General features: G+C 44.9%; 1 protein-coding gene across 4 annotated transcripts in view; it reads left to right on the forward strand.

Moving 5' to 3' along the window:
• Positions 1-16107, forward strand: part of LOC135509244 (tripartite motif-containing protein 44-like) — an 80081-nt gene extending 63974 nt beyond the window's left edge. For all 4 annotated transcript variants that reach the window (XM_064929736.1, XM_064929737.1, XM_064929738.1 and 1 more), the window contains one exon: positions 14862-16107. In XM_064929736.1, the coding sequence (XP_064785808.1) occupies positions 14862-14937 (76 nt within the window). In that variant the 3' untranslated portion in view covers positions 14938-16107. The remainder of the gene's footprint in view (positions 1-14861) is intronic.
• Positions 16108-16646: the final 539 nt, after the last annotated feature.

Below are 16646 nucleotides of genomic sequence, written 5' to 3' on the forward strand. Positions count from 1 at the left end.
GGCCAGAGCAGCGAACAGTTTTGACTGGGCTGAGCGGGAACTGTACTTCCTCAGTGGTAGGGAGGCGAGCAGGCCAGAGGTGGATGAACGCAGTGCCCTTGTTTGGGTGTAGGGCCTGATCAGAGCCTGGAGGTACTGCGGTGCCGTTCCCCTCACAGCTCCGTAGGCAAGCACCATGGTCTTGTAGCGGATGCGAGCTTCAACTGGAAGCCAGTGGAGAGAGCGGAGGAGCGGGGTGACGTGAGAGAACTTGGGAAGGTTGAACACCAGACGGGCTGCGGCGTTCTGGATGAGTTGTAGGGGTTTGATGGCACAGGCAGGGAGCCCAGCCAACAGCGAGTTGCAGTAATCCAGACGGGAGATGACAAGTGCCTGGATTAGGACCTGCGCCGCTTCCTGTGTGAGGCAGGGTCGTACTCTGCGGATGTTGTAGAGCATGAACCTACAGGAACGGGCCACCGCCATGATGTTGGTTGAGAACGACAGGGTGTTGTCCAGGATCACGCCAAGGTTCTTAGCGGTCTGGGAGGAGGACACAATGGAGTTGTCAACCGTGATGGCGAGATCATGGAACGGGCAGTCCTTCCCCGGGAGGAAGAGCAGCTCCGTCTTGCCGAGGTTCAGCTTGAGGTGGTGATCCGTCATCCACACTGATATGTCTGCCAGACATGCAGAGATGCGATTCGCCACCTGGTCATCAGAAGGGGGAAAGGAGAAGATTAATTGTGTGTCGTCTGCATAGCAATGATAGGAGAGACCATGTGAGGTTATGACAGAGCCAAGTGACTTGGTGTATAGCGAGAATAGGAGAGGGCCTAGAACAGAGCCATGGGGGACACCAGTGGTGAGAGCGCGTGGCGAGGAGACAGATTCTCGCCACGCCACCTGGTAGGAGCGACCTGTCAGGTAGGACGCAATCCAAGCGTGGGCCGCGCCGGAGATGCCCAACTCGGAGAGGGTGGAGAGGAGGATCTGATGGTTCACAGTGTTGAAGGCAGCCGATAGGTCTAGAAGGATCCCCTTACACTGTGTATAAGAGAGTAGTTTAGGAATTGTTAGTTAGATTACTTGTTGGTTATTACTGCATTGTCGGAACTAGAAACACAAGCATTTCGCTACACTTGCATTAACATCTGCTAACCATGTGTATGTGACAAAAATTTTTTTATTTGATTTAGAGAGAGAGAGCCCATATGAGAGGTAGACAGCAGGAGAAGGTGGGAGCAGTGTATCGTAGAACACAGATGTGTTGTGATTCTCTGTGTAGTTTGACTAGTCAACATCTGGAGGGAAGCATTCTGTTGCAGCGAGACGAGACCAGGCAGGGTCATCATCGTCACGGAGCGGACACAGTAGCAATGGAGAATATGTAATGGTCTGTAATGGGCTTCGGTGGTTATCAGAGTACTGGCGACGTACGGCATCCATTTCAACTAGCAGCTAAAGGTCAACGTAGCAGTCTAAGTCTCCAGGCTGGTAGAGTTGTGGGTCTTACACAAGGCAGACCTATTTGTTGTGAAAAGACAGTCGATGTCTGCTTTAGTGTTTTCTGGGACAGAGAGTTTTTTAAAGTTGGAATAACTGGGCACTGGGACTCAGTACCTGGGGGATAACACTCCCTCCTCCTTTGTCTGTGGAAACACACGCATACAGAAACAGATACAGAAAAGAGCAAGTGCACAATCTCTCTCTCTCATTTCTTTCTTTGAGTGCCGGTGTGCTTCCCAAAGCAGATTTCCACCCTGTATCTCTGTAGAGAGTACTCCCACACATACACACTCTAGAAATTACAGCACACAGAAACATTATTCATGCAACCAGTCAAAAGACTGAACACAACACGCACAAACACTACAGGAGAGTTCATGCTCATTTTTTGTCTTTCTGTCTCTTTCTCTCTCAATTTCTCTCTCTCTCTCGATTTCTCTCTCTCTCTCTCTCTCTCACACACACACACACACATTCACTCACACATACACACACTGCGACCGATCGAAACACACAGTGCAACAAACCTTGACACCCCGGGGTAGTGTTCTAGGTTTGGTGTCAGCTCAGTGGAGATGCTGGAGGGTGATAGCGGTGAGCTGAACAAAGGCTGATGAATCAGCTGCTTATCAAACTCCAGCCCCTCATATGACCTGTCAACGCGGCAGCAGCAGAGCGACATTATCACCCAGCACCACCGCAGTGCCACATCACAACTCCTCATCCCCCAGCCGCAGCCCCACTCCCGTCCCACTGCAGGCAGGGGCCCGCCGAATCGTGTGGCATTACAACACACACTTCAGCAAGGTAAAAAGGTTGAAAATGACTGTTCCTTCTCTCCTTTCCTCCCTTCCTCCACTCAGAAAGAGAGAGAGAGAGGGACAGCGTGACGATTGTCATGGCATGTTTAATTCAGCAGGCTCCCGACAGTCGCTGTCACAGTGGCGATTTATGTGTTGCCGTGGCGTTGTGTTGCCTCCCACCTCAGCATCAGTATTCGGCGGTGGAGGGAGAAGGCAACCTTGAGTGGAATGTAGGGGCAGGGAGGAGTAGAGCGAGTGGAGGGAGCCAGTTCTTAATTACCCTGCTATAGAGGGTGTGTTAATATGCACACCACATAGCACACATCCTCTCACTAGTTAAACATCCAGACAGCTTTTTAACTTTGTTTTTCTCCACTTTGGATTGAGCAGGGCTGTTGAGGCAGATTGCTGATTAGTTTTTCTTTGTTTGAATGACATGGTTGAGGTGAGGTTGTTATCGTGGTAGTTTTTATACTGTAGATGTGAATGTTTTCTGGTTGCTGTGGACTTGGACTGATTTAAATGACAGTGTCGTTGTTTCCCCCTAGCCTCCACTGAAGGTATTTATGTGGTTGTGTCCTGGTAGTAGTGGTGTGTTTTTACTAACAGGCATGGATGGACAGGCCACTGGATTTCTCAAAACACTTCAATTGCCTTCTGTCTAGTGCTATCCTGAAATATCATCGGGGGGGGGGTTTAACTCCAGGAGATGGCATGCTTTTATGACAGACGCTTTACAAGATGCATTAGCACACATAAAAGTTTATTAGTCATCCAGCTAGCAGCTAACACTGTGGAGCTGTCAGGCCCCAGTGGCAGTGTCTCTGCATGTTTCTCTTTCTGTTCCTGTCTCAGCTAATACTACAGGAACCACAGACACTGGGACCAGGCATACACACATTCTCACAGCTCTATTCTGTTCTGTCTGGTTCATTATGAGGGCATGGATTGTATGCTCAAACATGAAAAGTTATGTAATCAATGATATCCCCAGTGGTTAGTATTCAGGGCAAATTCTGTCAGTCGATTAAAGATATATATTTATGAGAGGACATGTTGAACTGAGGGACAGGGGACATTTATCAGGAGAAGAACGTTTTGACAGCAGCACACAGTCAGGCAGAGAAGATGGTATAGACTTCCTGTGTGTCCTTCAGACTAGGGCTATGGACGTGTGGATGACAGGACTATGGGGGGAGTATTCACATGACAGAAGGTTTTGCCTAATAGCCAGGCTGTCACTTCTCCGCCACACTCTCTAACTCTCTCCCTCTCCCTTTTCTGCTACCATATGTGCCTCTGCCATCCCTCCATCTCTGACAAAGGGAGAGAAGGTGAGAAAGTGATTTCCATAACATCGCGCCGAGAGAGTCCACTCAGACAGCATTCCTAAGCATTCCCGGACAGCGTGCCTCGGCACCTGGGTGATTCTTCAATGGTGGTGGCGCCAGTAATCAGCCTTTAGAGAAGGATGGAGGGAGGCAGATGTGCCAGTCTGCTTACCCCTTTTTCTGTGTGTGTGTGCGTGAGTGAGTGCGTGCGTGAGTCAGTGCGTACCATGTTTGTGGGCGGGAGGACGCTGTGACCAGTCACTCTTCATAATGGCCAGGCGCCTACACATCTCATAACCTACATCACATGGGCCTGATATTCATATCACACCAGGGGGAGTTCCCCTCTAGTAGAGCAAGATTGATGGCTCTTAGAAGCGCAGAGAAGAGAGGAGGAAGGCTGGGGATGGTTTTACTGTTATTTATGCCCTGTTAACTATTGATTTCTCAGCACAACAGAGGTGTGGTTTAATAGAGGGATAGATATAAGTTTATCTCCATGCTGTTTTTCTCTCTGCTGTCCTTGAATCTCCAACTTTTCGGAGAGAAGTTTAAGATATATTTAGAGCAGTGGTGAAGAAAGAGGCTTTATCAACTAAGATGAGGGAAATAAACCTGGTTTAAAGTTTGGATCCTTGGCAAGAAGCTGGAGAAAAAAAAGCTTGCTCTCCTCGGTAGAAATGTCAAAGTTAACCGCAGAAAGATCCAAATACTTTATTTTACTCCTGATTGGCATAAGACTTTCTTCTGACACGTTTTGTCACCCATTTCAGGTGTGCAGCCCACACAAACACTCACATTCAGGGAGCACTAACTGAGTGTGAAGGATTTTGTTCCAGTGCTTCTCCGAAACACCTGATTCAGCTAATCAAGGTCCATCTCTGCTATAATTAAATGGTTAAAATTATGATCAAATGCTATGGTTACACTACAACACAGTTGGCAGCATTGGGCTGCGACACCGGCACTTGGTCACATTGGAATTCCCATGACCCCCTCGTCACTCCAAATAACTTTTTCTCCGTTCAACCACGTGCTACAGCTTATCATTTCCACAATGTTCCAGAACCCAGTGTGACCGTTCTGTGACCTACCAGCAGTTCCATAAGAGTGACTTGTCCAAGCTGGTTATAGCCTCTGCTCTATTACCCTCTGACACAGGGTGGGACTCTACACTCTACAGTCATCGGCTGTGTCCCAAATGGTACCCTATTCCCTTTATAGTGTAGTACTCTTGACCTGGGTCCATGAGGCTCTGGTCAAAAGTAGTGCACCATATTGGGAATAGAGTACCATTTGGGATGCAGTTTACAGTCATCGTCTGGGAGGTGGTGAGTGGTACAATACCATACTACTCCAGGCCCTGTTCCCATATGCAGTCCCAATGAAACCCAGGACCAAATGGCTTTGCACACTCTGGGGACAAGTCTTTATAGTGCATCGTGAACACAGAGGGCTCCAGTACTATGCAAAGCCTTGGTTGTTATGGGTCCTTCACTTCCCTATTTCCTGTCTGCCTGCCTGTCTGCCTGGTGTGTTCTGCAGGCTGCTTGCTTGGGGGATCCCGGCACATTGGCCTACATTAAACTACAGCATTACTGTAGGCACTGACATGCTCCATTTCTCCATCTGGCCCCAGATAGAATAATGGTGGAGAATGAAATGAATCTCATCTTCTTTTCAGGCCTGCTCCACAGCTTCCACTAGAGACTCTCTCTCTCTCTCTCTCTCTCTCTCTCTCTCTCTCTCTCTCTCTCTCTCTCTCTCTCTCTCTCTCTCTCTCCTCTTTCTATACCTAGGCCTCCACTTTAATGTTGTTTCTCTCTCTCCCCTCTCCGCTCTTCTATAGGAAGCTCTTTAGAAACTAATGACGGCTAATAGGATTTTAACGACTCTGGAGGTGGTATAGGAGGCAGGCGCAGGCTCAGCCCAGGATGTACTCTAATTGTTTATTGTCTATTTACATCTCTGTGAAGAATGGATTTATGGGGGAATTATCAGCCACGTGACACTTGCAACACAAACAGCCCTCCCTGCCGAGCCGCTTGGCCGCTTTGTGTCGTTCTGTTTAGCCCCAATTTTTATTTCACATTACTAATTAATGAGCGATTTTATTTCTTCGCCCTATGCAGGCGGCAGCATTTCTCGATGCAACTCTCCTCAATTAATTCCTCAATTGCCCCTGTGGCAACAGTGATTGATAAAGCACTAAATGAACCTATGTCAGATTGACTCTTTACCATGATTAATGATCTTATCAGAATATCTCTTTGTTCATTCCTATAAACGATTAAGGCAGGTGCGTACATTGTCGACGCACACAGGAAATTGGCTCTTGGTTGATAACAGCTGTAACACTGCTACACACAATCTATCTCCTCAATGAATATTCAGATTGGATGAACATCAACTACGCTTGATTTAATTACACATCACTGACCTTATGTGTTCCAGCGTTGTGGTTTAGAGCCGGTAGCTCACAGAGGCAGATTCAGGCTAATGTATGCTACACATGGTGGGTAGATTGCATGGATATCTTCTTGGGCAAGTGAGTGGTTGTATCCAGTGAATTTTATAATGTACATTTTTACGTAATGGCATGCATGAACATGAGCTGGAATCAGGGCGCTGGAGGCTGTGGATCAGTAAGCTAATGATATGGATTATTTCCCTACTATACTGAGCCGTGTTTTGCTCACATCAATCACTTGCAATGTAAACTACAGGTTATAAGAAGCGGCAGCTCCCTCCGCTTCTCTGCCTGTAGCGAACAGATTATATCTTACACGCACCATGCCAGTGTAATCATAGGTGCATTATTTAACTATGTGAAGATGTTCTCTTGGCCCTGTGAGTGAATAGACTTCAGTAACCATTAACAGTACAGTACTGTATACATGTATGTAAGAGGGAATGCAGTATCAATATTGCTGTGATAACATGGCTAGTAAAATAGATTGGTACATATGTGTACAGTACCAGTCAAAAGTTTGGACACACCTACTCATTCAAGGTTTTTTTCTTTATTTTTACTATTTTCTATATTGTATAATAATAGTGAAGACATCACAACTATGAAATAACACATATGGAATTATGTAGTAACCAAAAAAGTGTTAAAACTAATTAAAGTATGTTTTAGATTTGAGATTCTTCAAAGTAGCGACCCTTTGCTTTGATGACAGCTAAGAAAAAAAAAAAACGAAAATTCAGTAATACAACGCCAAACTTTTTTTCCAAATTAACTCCATAATATCGACAGAAACATGGCAAACGTTGTTTAGAATCAATCCTCAAGGTGTTTTTCACATATGTATTCGATGATAAATCATTCGTGGCAGTTGCCTTTCTCCTCTGAACCTAATGGAAAAGTGGACGCAGCTGAGGATTGCGCAATAATTTCGACGGAGGACACCAAGCGGACACCTGGTAAATGTAGTCTCTTATGGTCAATCTTCCAATGATATGCCTACAAATACGTCACAATGCTGCAGACACCTTGCGGAAATGACAGAAAGTGTAGGCTCATTCCTGGCGCATTCACAGCCATATAAGGAGACATTGGAACACAGCGCATTCAAAATCTGGGGCATTTTCTGTATGAAATTTAATCTTGGTTTCGCCTGTAGCATTAGTTCTGGGGCACTCACAGACAATATCTTTGCAGCTTTGGAAACGTCAGAGTGTTTTCTTTCCAAAGCTGTCAATTATATGCATAGTCGAGCATCTTTTCGTGACAGAATATCTTGTTTAAAACGGGAACGTTTATTTATCCAAAAATTAAAAGAGCGTCCCCTATATCGAAGATGTTAATGCATTTGAGCCAATCAGTTGTGTTGTGACAAGGTAGGGGGGTATACAGAAGATAGCCCTATTTGGTAAAACACCAAGTCAATATTATGCCAAGAACAGCTCAAAAAAGCAAAGAGAAATGACAGTCCATTATTACTTTATGTCATGAAGGTCAGTCAATATGGAACATTTCAAGAACTTTTAAAGTTTCTTCAAGTGCAGTCACATAAACCATCAAGTGCTATGGAAAGGGAGACCCAGAGTTACCTCTGCTGCAGAGGATAAGTTCATTAGAGTTAACTGCACTTGAGATTGCAGCCCAAATAAATGCTTCAAAGATTTCAAGTAACAGACACATCTCAACATCAGCTGTTCAGAATAGACTGCGTGAATCAGACCTTCATTGTTGAATTGCTGCAAAGAAACCACAACTAAAGGACATCAATAATAAGAAGAGACTTGCTTGGGCCAAGAAACACAAGCAATTTGAGATTTTTGGTTCCAACCACTGTGATCTCTGTATGTGTGGTTCTCACCGTGAAGCATGGAGCAGGAGGTGTGATAGTGTGGGGGTCATTTGCTGGTGACACTGTTATTCAGAATTTCAGAATTCAAGGCACACTTAACCAGCATGGCTACCCCAGTATTCTGCAGCGATCCCATCTGGTTTGCGCTTAGTTGGGCTAACATTTGTTTTTCAACAGGACAATGACCCAAAACACCTCCAAGCTGTGTTATTTGACCAAGAAGGATAGTGATGGAGTGCTGCATCAGATGACCTGGCCTCCACAATCACCCAACGTCAAACTAATTGAGATGGTTTGGGATTAGTTGGACTGCAGAGTGAAGGAAAAGCAGCCAACAAGTGCCCAGCATATGTGGGAACTCTTTCAAGACTGTTGGAAAACCATTCCAGATGAAGCTGGTTGAGAGAATGCCAAGAATGTCCAAAGCTGACATCGAGGCAAAGGGTGGCTACTTTGAAAAATCTAAAATATAACATTACTGAACTCTGTGATTCACTTATTTGGGCTGCAATTTCTGATCCTGGTAACTTTAATGGTTGTATCTTCTGCAGCAGAGGTAACTCTGGGTCTTCCTTTCCTGTGGCGGTCCTCATGAGAGCCAGTTTCATCATACCGCTTGATGGTTTTTGCAACTGCATTGACTGACCTTCATGACTTAAAGTAATGGCAGACTATCATTTCTCTTTGCTTTTTTGAGCTGTTCTTGGCATAATATAGACTTGGTCTTTTACCAAATAGGGCTATCTTCTGTATACCACCCCTACCTTGTCACAACACAACTGATTGGCTCAAACACATTAAGAAAGAGAGAAATTCCATAAATTAACTTTTAACAAGGCACACCTGTTAATTGAAATGCATTCCAGGTGACTACCTCATGAAGATGGTTGAGATAATGCCAAGAGTCTGTGAAGCTGTCATCAATGTAAAGGGTGGCTTCTTTGAAAACTCTCAAATATAAAATATATATTTTTAGTTTAAGTTTAGTTTAACACTTTTTTGGTTACTACGTGATTCCATATGTGTTATTTCCTGGTTTTGATGTCTTCACTATTATTCCTAAATGTAGGAAATAGTAAAATAAAGAAAAACCCTTGAATGAGTAGGTGTGTCCAAACTTTTGACTGATACTGTATGTTTTACATCATATGACAGGCTCCCATCTGGGTTGCCTCCCACAATGTTCAAATGTTCCGGCTGAACATGTCTGTAGAAATAGACCATCAGTTTGGCATAGAGCACGGCTCCCCAATCCTGTTCCTGGAGAGTTATCGTCTTTTAGGTTTTCGCTCCAACCTTAATATTTTAATAACTGCATTTCGCAAAGTTCTGACTTGTCTGCTTCGTGATTTGTTGGGAGAGTTGTCTGTCAGAAGAGGACCCACCTCAGATGTATTTTTTTTACCCTTATTGAAGTTGCCAAAAGTGTCCATCATTGGAACCAGACCCTAATCACCGCTGAAGCCTAGGGTCATGTTTCTGAGACTCCTTGTAGATTCAGGATGTGATTGGTGGCTAGACAGCTTTTTGTTTTTTCTCTCTCTCTACTGCAACTCAGTCTTCAGATAGCTTTATCAAAGAAATTGTTGAAAAGAATGCTCTGGGAATTATGTCAAGCAACGCTCTGAATGGTTTGCGCTGATATCTCCTTTATCATGGAATAGTAACTCTACTCATGTCTTTTTTCCCTCTGCGGCTTTGTTTCACAGCTTTATTAGGCCGTCTGTTCTGTCTTTGTCTCTATTTTAGTGGGTGTGTGCGTGGGTGCGTGGGTGTGTACTGTGTATACAGTATGTGTATGTGTGGTGGCTGCTGTGAAGTGATGAGTGAGATGATGATGAGTGAGTGGACTGGCCGGCAGGTGTTCACTCCCTGTCAGGTTGGGGAAGGTTGCCTCAGCAAGCCGCTTCAGTTTACAATAGACACTCCAACGTCAATAACAGCTGTATGTAGAAAGATCCACTTACTGAATAGCTATTCACAGCTCTTATCTAGAGGCGATGTGGTGGAAGCATACATTTACAAAATCCTCTCTTCCCTTTCAAAATATGAAACTCTATGCGCTGACACAGACACACACACAATCTCCAATTGACATTATAGCAGTTCCTCCTGCTTCCTCTGAATCACTCTGACAGAGAATCCATTTCCTCCTCAGGCTTCATGTGAAGCAGTGATCTTTTTTTCTCTTCCTCTCCACTTTTCCATGTCCCTCTCTCTCTCATTCCCTACATCCTTCCCTTCCCTCCCTCCATCCACTCCTTCCACTCTGCATTTCTTCTCATCACACTTCATCCCCAGCTGAGATTCTCCATGGCAGGATGATAGCAGTACAAAGTGCTGGGGACTGGCACAGGGTTTCCCAGGGACAGGTGGATGAGCAGGGGCCATTTCTAAATTACACATTTTCCAAAGAACAGCTGTCGGATGAATGGTGGAGGACTGATCTACTGACATTAACCAGAAAAGAGAGAGAGATTGGGATGGTGAGTGGAAGAGAGTGGAAAGGAGAGGGAAAGAGAGACAGAGAAAGGAAGATCGAGAGACCGAGAGAGGAAAAGAGAGATGGTGTCCTGCAGGACAATGGTCAATTAGACCCAGTGGAGCATTCACTGTGATAAGTCAAATTACCAATCATACCCCTGCTTCCGTTTTCCACAAGGGACGGTCATCTGCCCGATGTAAAAAAATACTATAGTGCCTCTGAAGTCTGCAGAAACACAATAGTGAATGCTGTAGTATTTACTGAAGTATAGTGTTGAATTTACTGTTTTTAATCGCACCCTTCAGCTACCCTCAACCCCTCCCATTTATCTCTGAAGGTCATCCAATTTTGATTGCCATCTTTTTTCAACTGTGCTGTGATGTTTTAGAAAAGTTTAAAAAACCTTTCTATTCTCATAGTTTCTACAGATAAACATTTTTGCTAAGAGTGTTATATAATGGATTAAGACACACCCAGGAGTGCTATTTGCAGAGTTAGCTCCAGGTAAATGTTGCAATTCTTCAGTCATTCCTGAACCTGTGACCAAAAACAAGCTACATAAGGGCAGCACCAAAACAAGTGACCTCGTGATTCTGTCTCTTCTGTTGCAAAATCCACAGCGCTGATAGGATTTACTGTAGTGTTTTGGGTACATTTACTCAAGTGTTTTATTATCTTTGATGTAGAAGTGGGGGGCTTTCTCCTTGAGGAAACCTACTGGAGAAAGACTAAAATAGCAAATGTTCCATTGCCTATAGGTAGGACTGGGTTGTGAATGGAGTGTTCAGGGTTCTCTAGGGAACACAATATGACATATACTTGGCATGTAAGTTTCTCAGTTATGGGTTGCACACATTTGGGATATGGGGGAGGGGAATGGGCAGGGTATATGCAAATTGAATAATGTAGTATTTACTATAGTTTTAAAAAATGTAGTGTTTTTGCAGACTGTAGTGTTATTGTGGACATTTCTGTAGTATTTACTACAGTATACTACTAAATTATATACTAAATACTGCACATGATTGGGGGATACTACAGTGTGTAGTATAGTATTCTACAATATACTACAGTTTACTACAACATTTTATAGTAAGTACTGTAATATTCTATAGTAAACTTTTTTTTATGTGGGTGGACTCACTTTCTTTTCTTGTTCTCTTGCTAACCCGCACCCATTCTTCCTCACTCATACTTTCTCTCATTCTCTCTCTCCCCCTTTCTCCTTCCTTCCCTCTACCACTCACCCTCTCGATCGGTCCATGTCTCAGAGCTGTTTGTGATGTTAAATCCTCCCGGGGAAGCTACCAGTTTTACTTCATTAAGTAGCGGCAGAGTGCACTGCTTACTGGAGAGTTAGGATAAGACACTGTCCTGTGGGCCCTATCAATATCTGTTAAGGATCCTCTCTCATTACGGCCCCGCCCCTGAGGAATGGGCCTCTCTCTCCCTGCCCAATGTTATCGAGTAGGGTCAGTCGACGGCCCTGCCTTTTGGAAATGCAAATGGCGAAATTTATTTAACCCACGGATGACTGCCACGAGTGCCTTTCCTCTGCATATCTGCTCCCTCACACAGGTTAGCATTTTTCATCATGAATCTTGTTCTGGAGACAGTTCTGCAGAGTGGTCACTAACGGGCACAGCCACGGTCTCACCCCCATCCCCCCCATCACTGTTTCACCCGTCCCATGAAGACCATCCGAAGTACCGCATTCTGATTGATTATGCCTGGTGCAATAAGGCTGGATTTGTCACACCAACCTTCGCTTTGGCTGCCCCTCCTGTCCAGCTCAAACATTCAGCGTCGCCGGCCTTCTAGCTGCTGCCGAACCTGGTGCTGGCAAACGCCCTACACTCATCAACTCCAGACTGGTCTCGTCATCATTACACGCACCTGGTTCCAATCCCCACTCTATCACTGTATATATACTCAGTCACTGTATATGTTGCTTGTTTTCCTGAGAGGAATCTCTCCTAGTTTTTCCTGAGTACTTTATTATTTTGCACTTTGGGTTTCGTCACGCTTTTCTATATGGTGCTTTAATAAATCTCAGTAGTTCTAAACCTGCGACTGCATCCTGCCTACTTCTCTCTACACTTGTGACAAGATATAGGAGGCAAGGCTGGAGCGTGATGGGCGCATTTCCGGATGATGACTTAGAAGCCCTGCGGTTTCTAGGCCAAGAGCAGGGAATTCAAACTCAATCAGGGCACAGCTCGCTCCCCTCCTCCCTCTCTGCATCTCTCCCTCCCCCATTCCCTCTCTGTCTGTCTCTATAGACCTCAGCAACAACGCCAGAAAAAGAACAGAGAGAGAAAAGTGTGTCGGCAACATGGTGCTTGATCCTCCTCTCTGGTTCCTCGCGGGGCACCTAAAGTTTTCCAAAAAGAGTGATGGGTTCATTTTAGGGGTGACTGGCTAGGCATTTCCAATTTAACCAGTCAGTGGATATTAGTATGATTTGGAGACGTTTGACACTTTCAGCTAATTTTCCCCCCACAGCACTCTCTCTCTCTCTCAGCTTTGTCTCTCTCACACACACAAGATACACATCCGACCCCATCCATTTAGACCTCATCTCTCCGTCCATCACCCAGGAGCCCCAGGACTGTCCCAACCCCACACTCTGCAGTGAGCTCCGCATTGGGCTTTTCAGCTCAGCCTGCCCCCTATCCATGGGCCACGGTCACAAGCAAGGGGAGGAGGAAATGATTGGTTGTGATCAATAATGCATCGACTACATTAAAGCCCATAAATAAGAAATGGCTGGTAAGAACCCAGAAAGTCCTCTTTAAGATAGCACTTCCCCACAACTCGACTGTTCTAACCAGGGCAGAGCAGACGGAGAGATGGAGAGGTGGTGGAGAAAGAGAGAGAGAGACAGAGAGGTGATGGGGAAGTGTGCATTTCCGGAGAAACAGGGAGAGACAGGTAAAAAGAAAGAGGTATTCTAACCTTGTAGGGCATATGTATCTCTTTATTCTGACATTTCTTCCATGTTAACTCTATCCCTGCTTTCTCTCTTTCTCTCTAGACAAAATGGCCTCTCTCCTGCGGGTGGGATAGAATATACTGTATAGGTTATTACATCCATGGCGCCTAGGGTTGAGCCAGGACAATTGCAATAGAAATAGTTAATTTATCAACATAGGGGAGCCATGTAAATATATTTGTAATTATGTCAAACAGCAGGGAGACTTTTTGGTTGACTGGAGATAAAAGATGAAATTGCCTAACACAAAAAAAGCCTTTGTGAGTTTCTCCCTTAACTCAGCTTCTCCCCTCATGTCAGGCATGGGGGAATTGTGTGTGTGTGTGCGTGTGCATATGTGTGTTTGTTTGAGTGTCTACTCTTTGATGAGGTGCCCTTGTTGGCTGAGAGGTGGGTTGAGGTGCAGAACCAGAGGTCGTTATATCTGCAGCCAGAAGAGAAGTATGCACATACACATAACAGAACATACACAAACACTGCAGAGCATACACACATGCGCACTCACACATACATACACACACGACAGAGCAAAACAAACAAACACACACACACACACACACACACACACACACACACACAGGTGGGCTTAGTAGGGCTCAGAGGTAGCTGCATGCCTTCTCCTGGTTAATGGATGTGGTGCTCTGCTGCCTGAGACAGCACCTCAGTCTAAGACTGGGGAGCAGGAGAGCGAGGAAGGACAGAGGAATGGGTGGTACAGGTTGTTAAAAGAGGAGAGAACAGAGGATAGGCTCTTTGACCAGATCCCAACAAGAGAGGATAGGAGAGAGAGGGGAGAGAGGGATGTTTGGATTCAGACCGAGTAAGCGCCAGCAGAGATGTGGTCTTTGGGAGGGGAAAGGGGGTAAGAAGAGAGAATGGTTGGAAGTACAGAGAAAGATCAGTTAGCAGAGTGGGGAGATAGAACGTTTGATGGGGAAGAGTAGGAAGTGGGTAGAAGGAAGGGAGGAAAGGATAGAGAGAAAAGGAGGAGGATAAGTGTGCCGACGTGAGGAGGAGTATGTCTGTGTCTTGTCTTCTCTCTCTCAGGGAGGACAGGGAGAGGTAAGAGGAGGGATGAGAGCAGGAGGATGAGAGCAGGAGGGGAGAACTATGTATTTTTGCTCTCCCTTCTCTCTCGTTCCTGTCATTCTATCACCCTCTGAACGTTGTCCAATTAAGGGATATGATTAGTGCAGCCTGTTCCCATTGGAATGGAATCTATTACACTCTCTCTGATTACTACAGGCTCCACCAATTTGGCAATCACTTTATCTGCGTCACTCGACAGCCACTAAGTAGAAAGATTTCTATACAAAATGTAAAAATTAATACTTGATTGGTGACATGTAGTTTGTGTGGCTGTGTGTGTTTGTGTGTGTGTGAGAAAGAGAGAGAGATTTTCTTCTCACAAAGATGTTCTTGCGTGTCTCGTTCCATCAGATTCCCTGAGCCGAGACGAGACCCCAGGGACTACGGAGAGGGCAGGTCCGGATCCTCAATGGGACACGCCCCCTGACAAATCACCTCCCACACCTCTCTCTCCTCCTACCTCTCTCCAGGAGACCAGCACTAGAGAGAGTCTCCTTTCCTCTTCATGTCTGCTGACGTTGGAGTGACCTTGAAGAAGGCTGCTGGTGGTGTAACAAAATGGATCGTATTGCTTTCAGAACTTTTAAAACTACAATAACTATTTTAATTGAGGAGCATGATATCCATGCAATCAATTTCCGTCCTGCTCAGTTTTCACACCCAATCAGATCCTTGGCTGGTGAGCTTGGCTTAGAGAGGACTGTGGGTAGGAAAGCATAGCGGCTGAGTGCCTGCTAAAACCCAACTGAATAGAACATGAAATCCTGAATGTGACACGCTGTGCTTTACTTTAATTTCTTCTGTATATTTTGTTTTGACAAGCAGAGTTGAAAATAGAAAAGTTGACTGGTGACAGGACTTAGATCAGAGGAGGAATATAGAATGTACAGGACAAGGTGGGTGTTCCTGTTTTATACTCTAAAGGGAAATGTATTACAGGTGTCTCGAAAATCTTCCTTGATGTATAAACACAACCTAGCACTCACCTCTCATCTCCTCTCCTCTTCTTCTTCTACAAATTCTCCCCACTCCCTCCTCTTCTGTGTGTGTTTGTCAGATCAATCAGATGAAGCATTGACACATAATTAATTTGTGAGAGCCTCGGAGTACATGCTAGGTGAAAATCAAAGTGTATTTTGCCTGTATGTAATATTCCTCTGTGCAGTGTCAGCATTCTCTAATACCACGCCTCATTACCCGAGACAATCTGCACAGACAGTACAGTCCTGACTCCTGATGACTAACTTCACGCAGTACTGTCTTACTCCATCATGTCTTTCCATATTCACATACAGAGGGTGTGTGTGTTTGTGTTTTGTTTGTGATGTGATCTAGAGACAAGTCTTAATGTGAAAGGAGAAGGTGACCTTTGACCGTATCAATATGACTTGAGTTGTGAACAAGACTCAGCCCTACCCAATGGGATCATGTTATTTTGTAGCAGTCATATAATGATTTCTAGAAAAAGATGCATTGATTGTTTCTATTCAGCAATAATGGTAAGAGTAAAGAGGGTGAAAGGAAAATAGTCAAGACATTAAAATGTTTTAATTTTTGTTGTTGCCTTAAATTAATTAATAAATGAAATTACAGATAATGGTTTCAGAAGCCTATTGTCTCCCTTAGTAATGTGTTACGCAAGCTGAGTCCTGAGAAGAGGTGTCTTCCAGTCCAATATCAATCAAATGTATTTATAAAGCCCTTTTTAGCTCATGTCACAAAGTGCTGTACAGAAACCCAGCCTAAAACCCCAAACAGCAAGCAATGCAGATGTAGAAGCACGGTGGCTGGGAAAAACTCCCTAGAAAAGCAAGAACCTAGGACAAAACCTAGCGAGATACCAGGCTCTGAGGGGTGGCCAGTCCTCTTCTGGCTGTGCTGAGTGGAGATTATAACAGTACAAGGCCAAGATGGGCAAACATTCATAGATGACCAGCAAAGTCAAATAATAATAACCACAGTGGTTGTGGAGGCTGCAACAGGTCAGCACCTCAGGAGTAAATGTCAGTTGGCTTTTCATAGGTGAGCATTCGGAGTTTGAGATCGCAAGTGCGGTAGAGAGAGTCGAAAACAGCAGGTTCAGGACAAGGTAGCACGTCCGGTGAACAGGTCAGGGTTCCATAGCCACAGGCAGAA

The sequence above is a fragment of the Oncorhynchus masou genome, chromosome 22 (genome assembly GCF_036934945.1).
Source record: "Oncorhynchus masou masou isolate Uvic2021 chromosome 22, UVic_Omas_1.1, whole genome shotgun sequence".
Taxonomy (NCBI): Eukaryota; Metazoa; Chordata; class Actinopteri; order Salmoniformes; family Salmonidae; genus Oncorhynchus; species Oncorhynchus masou.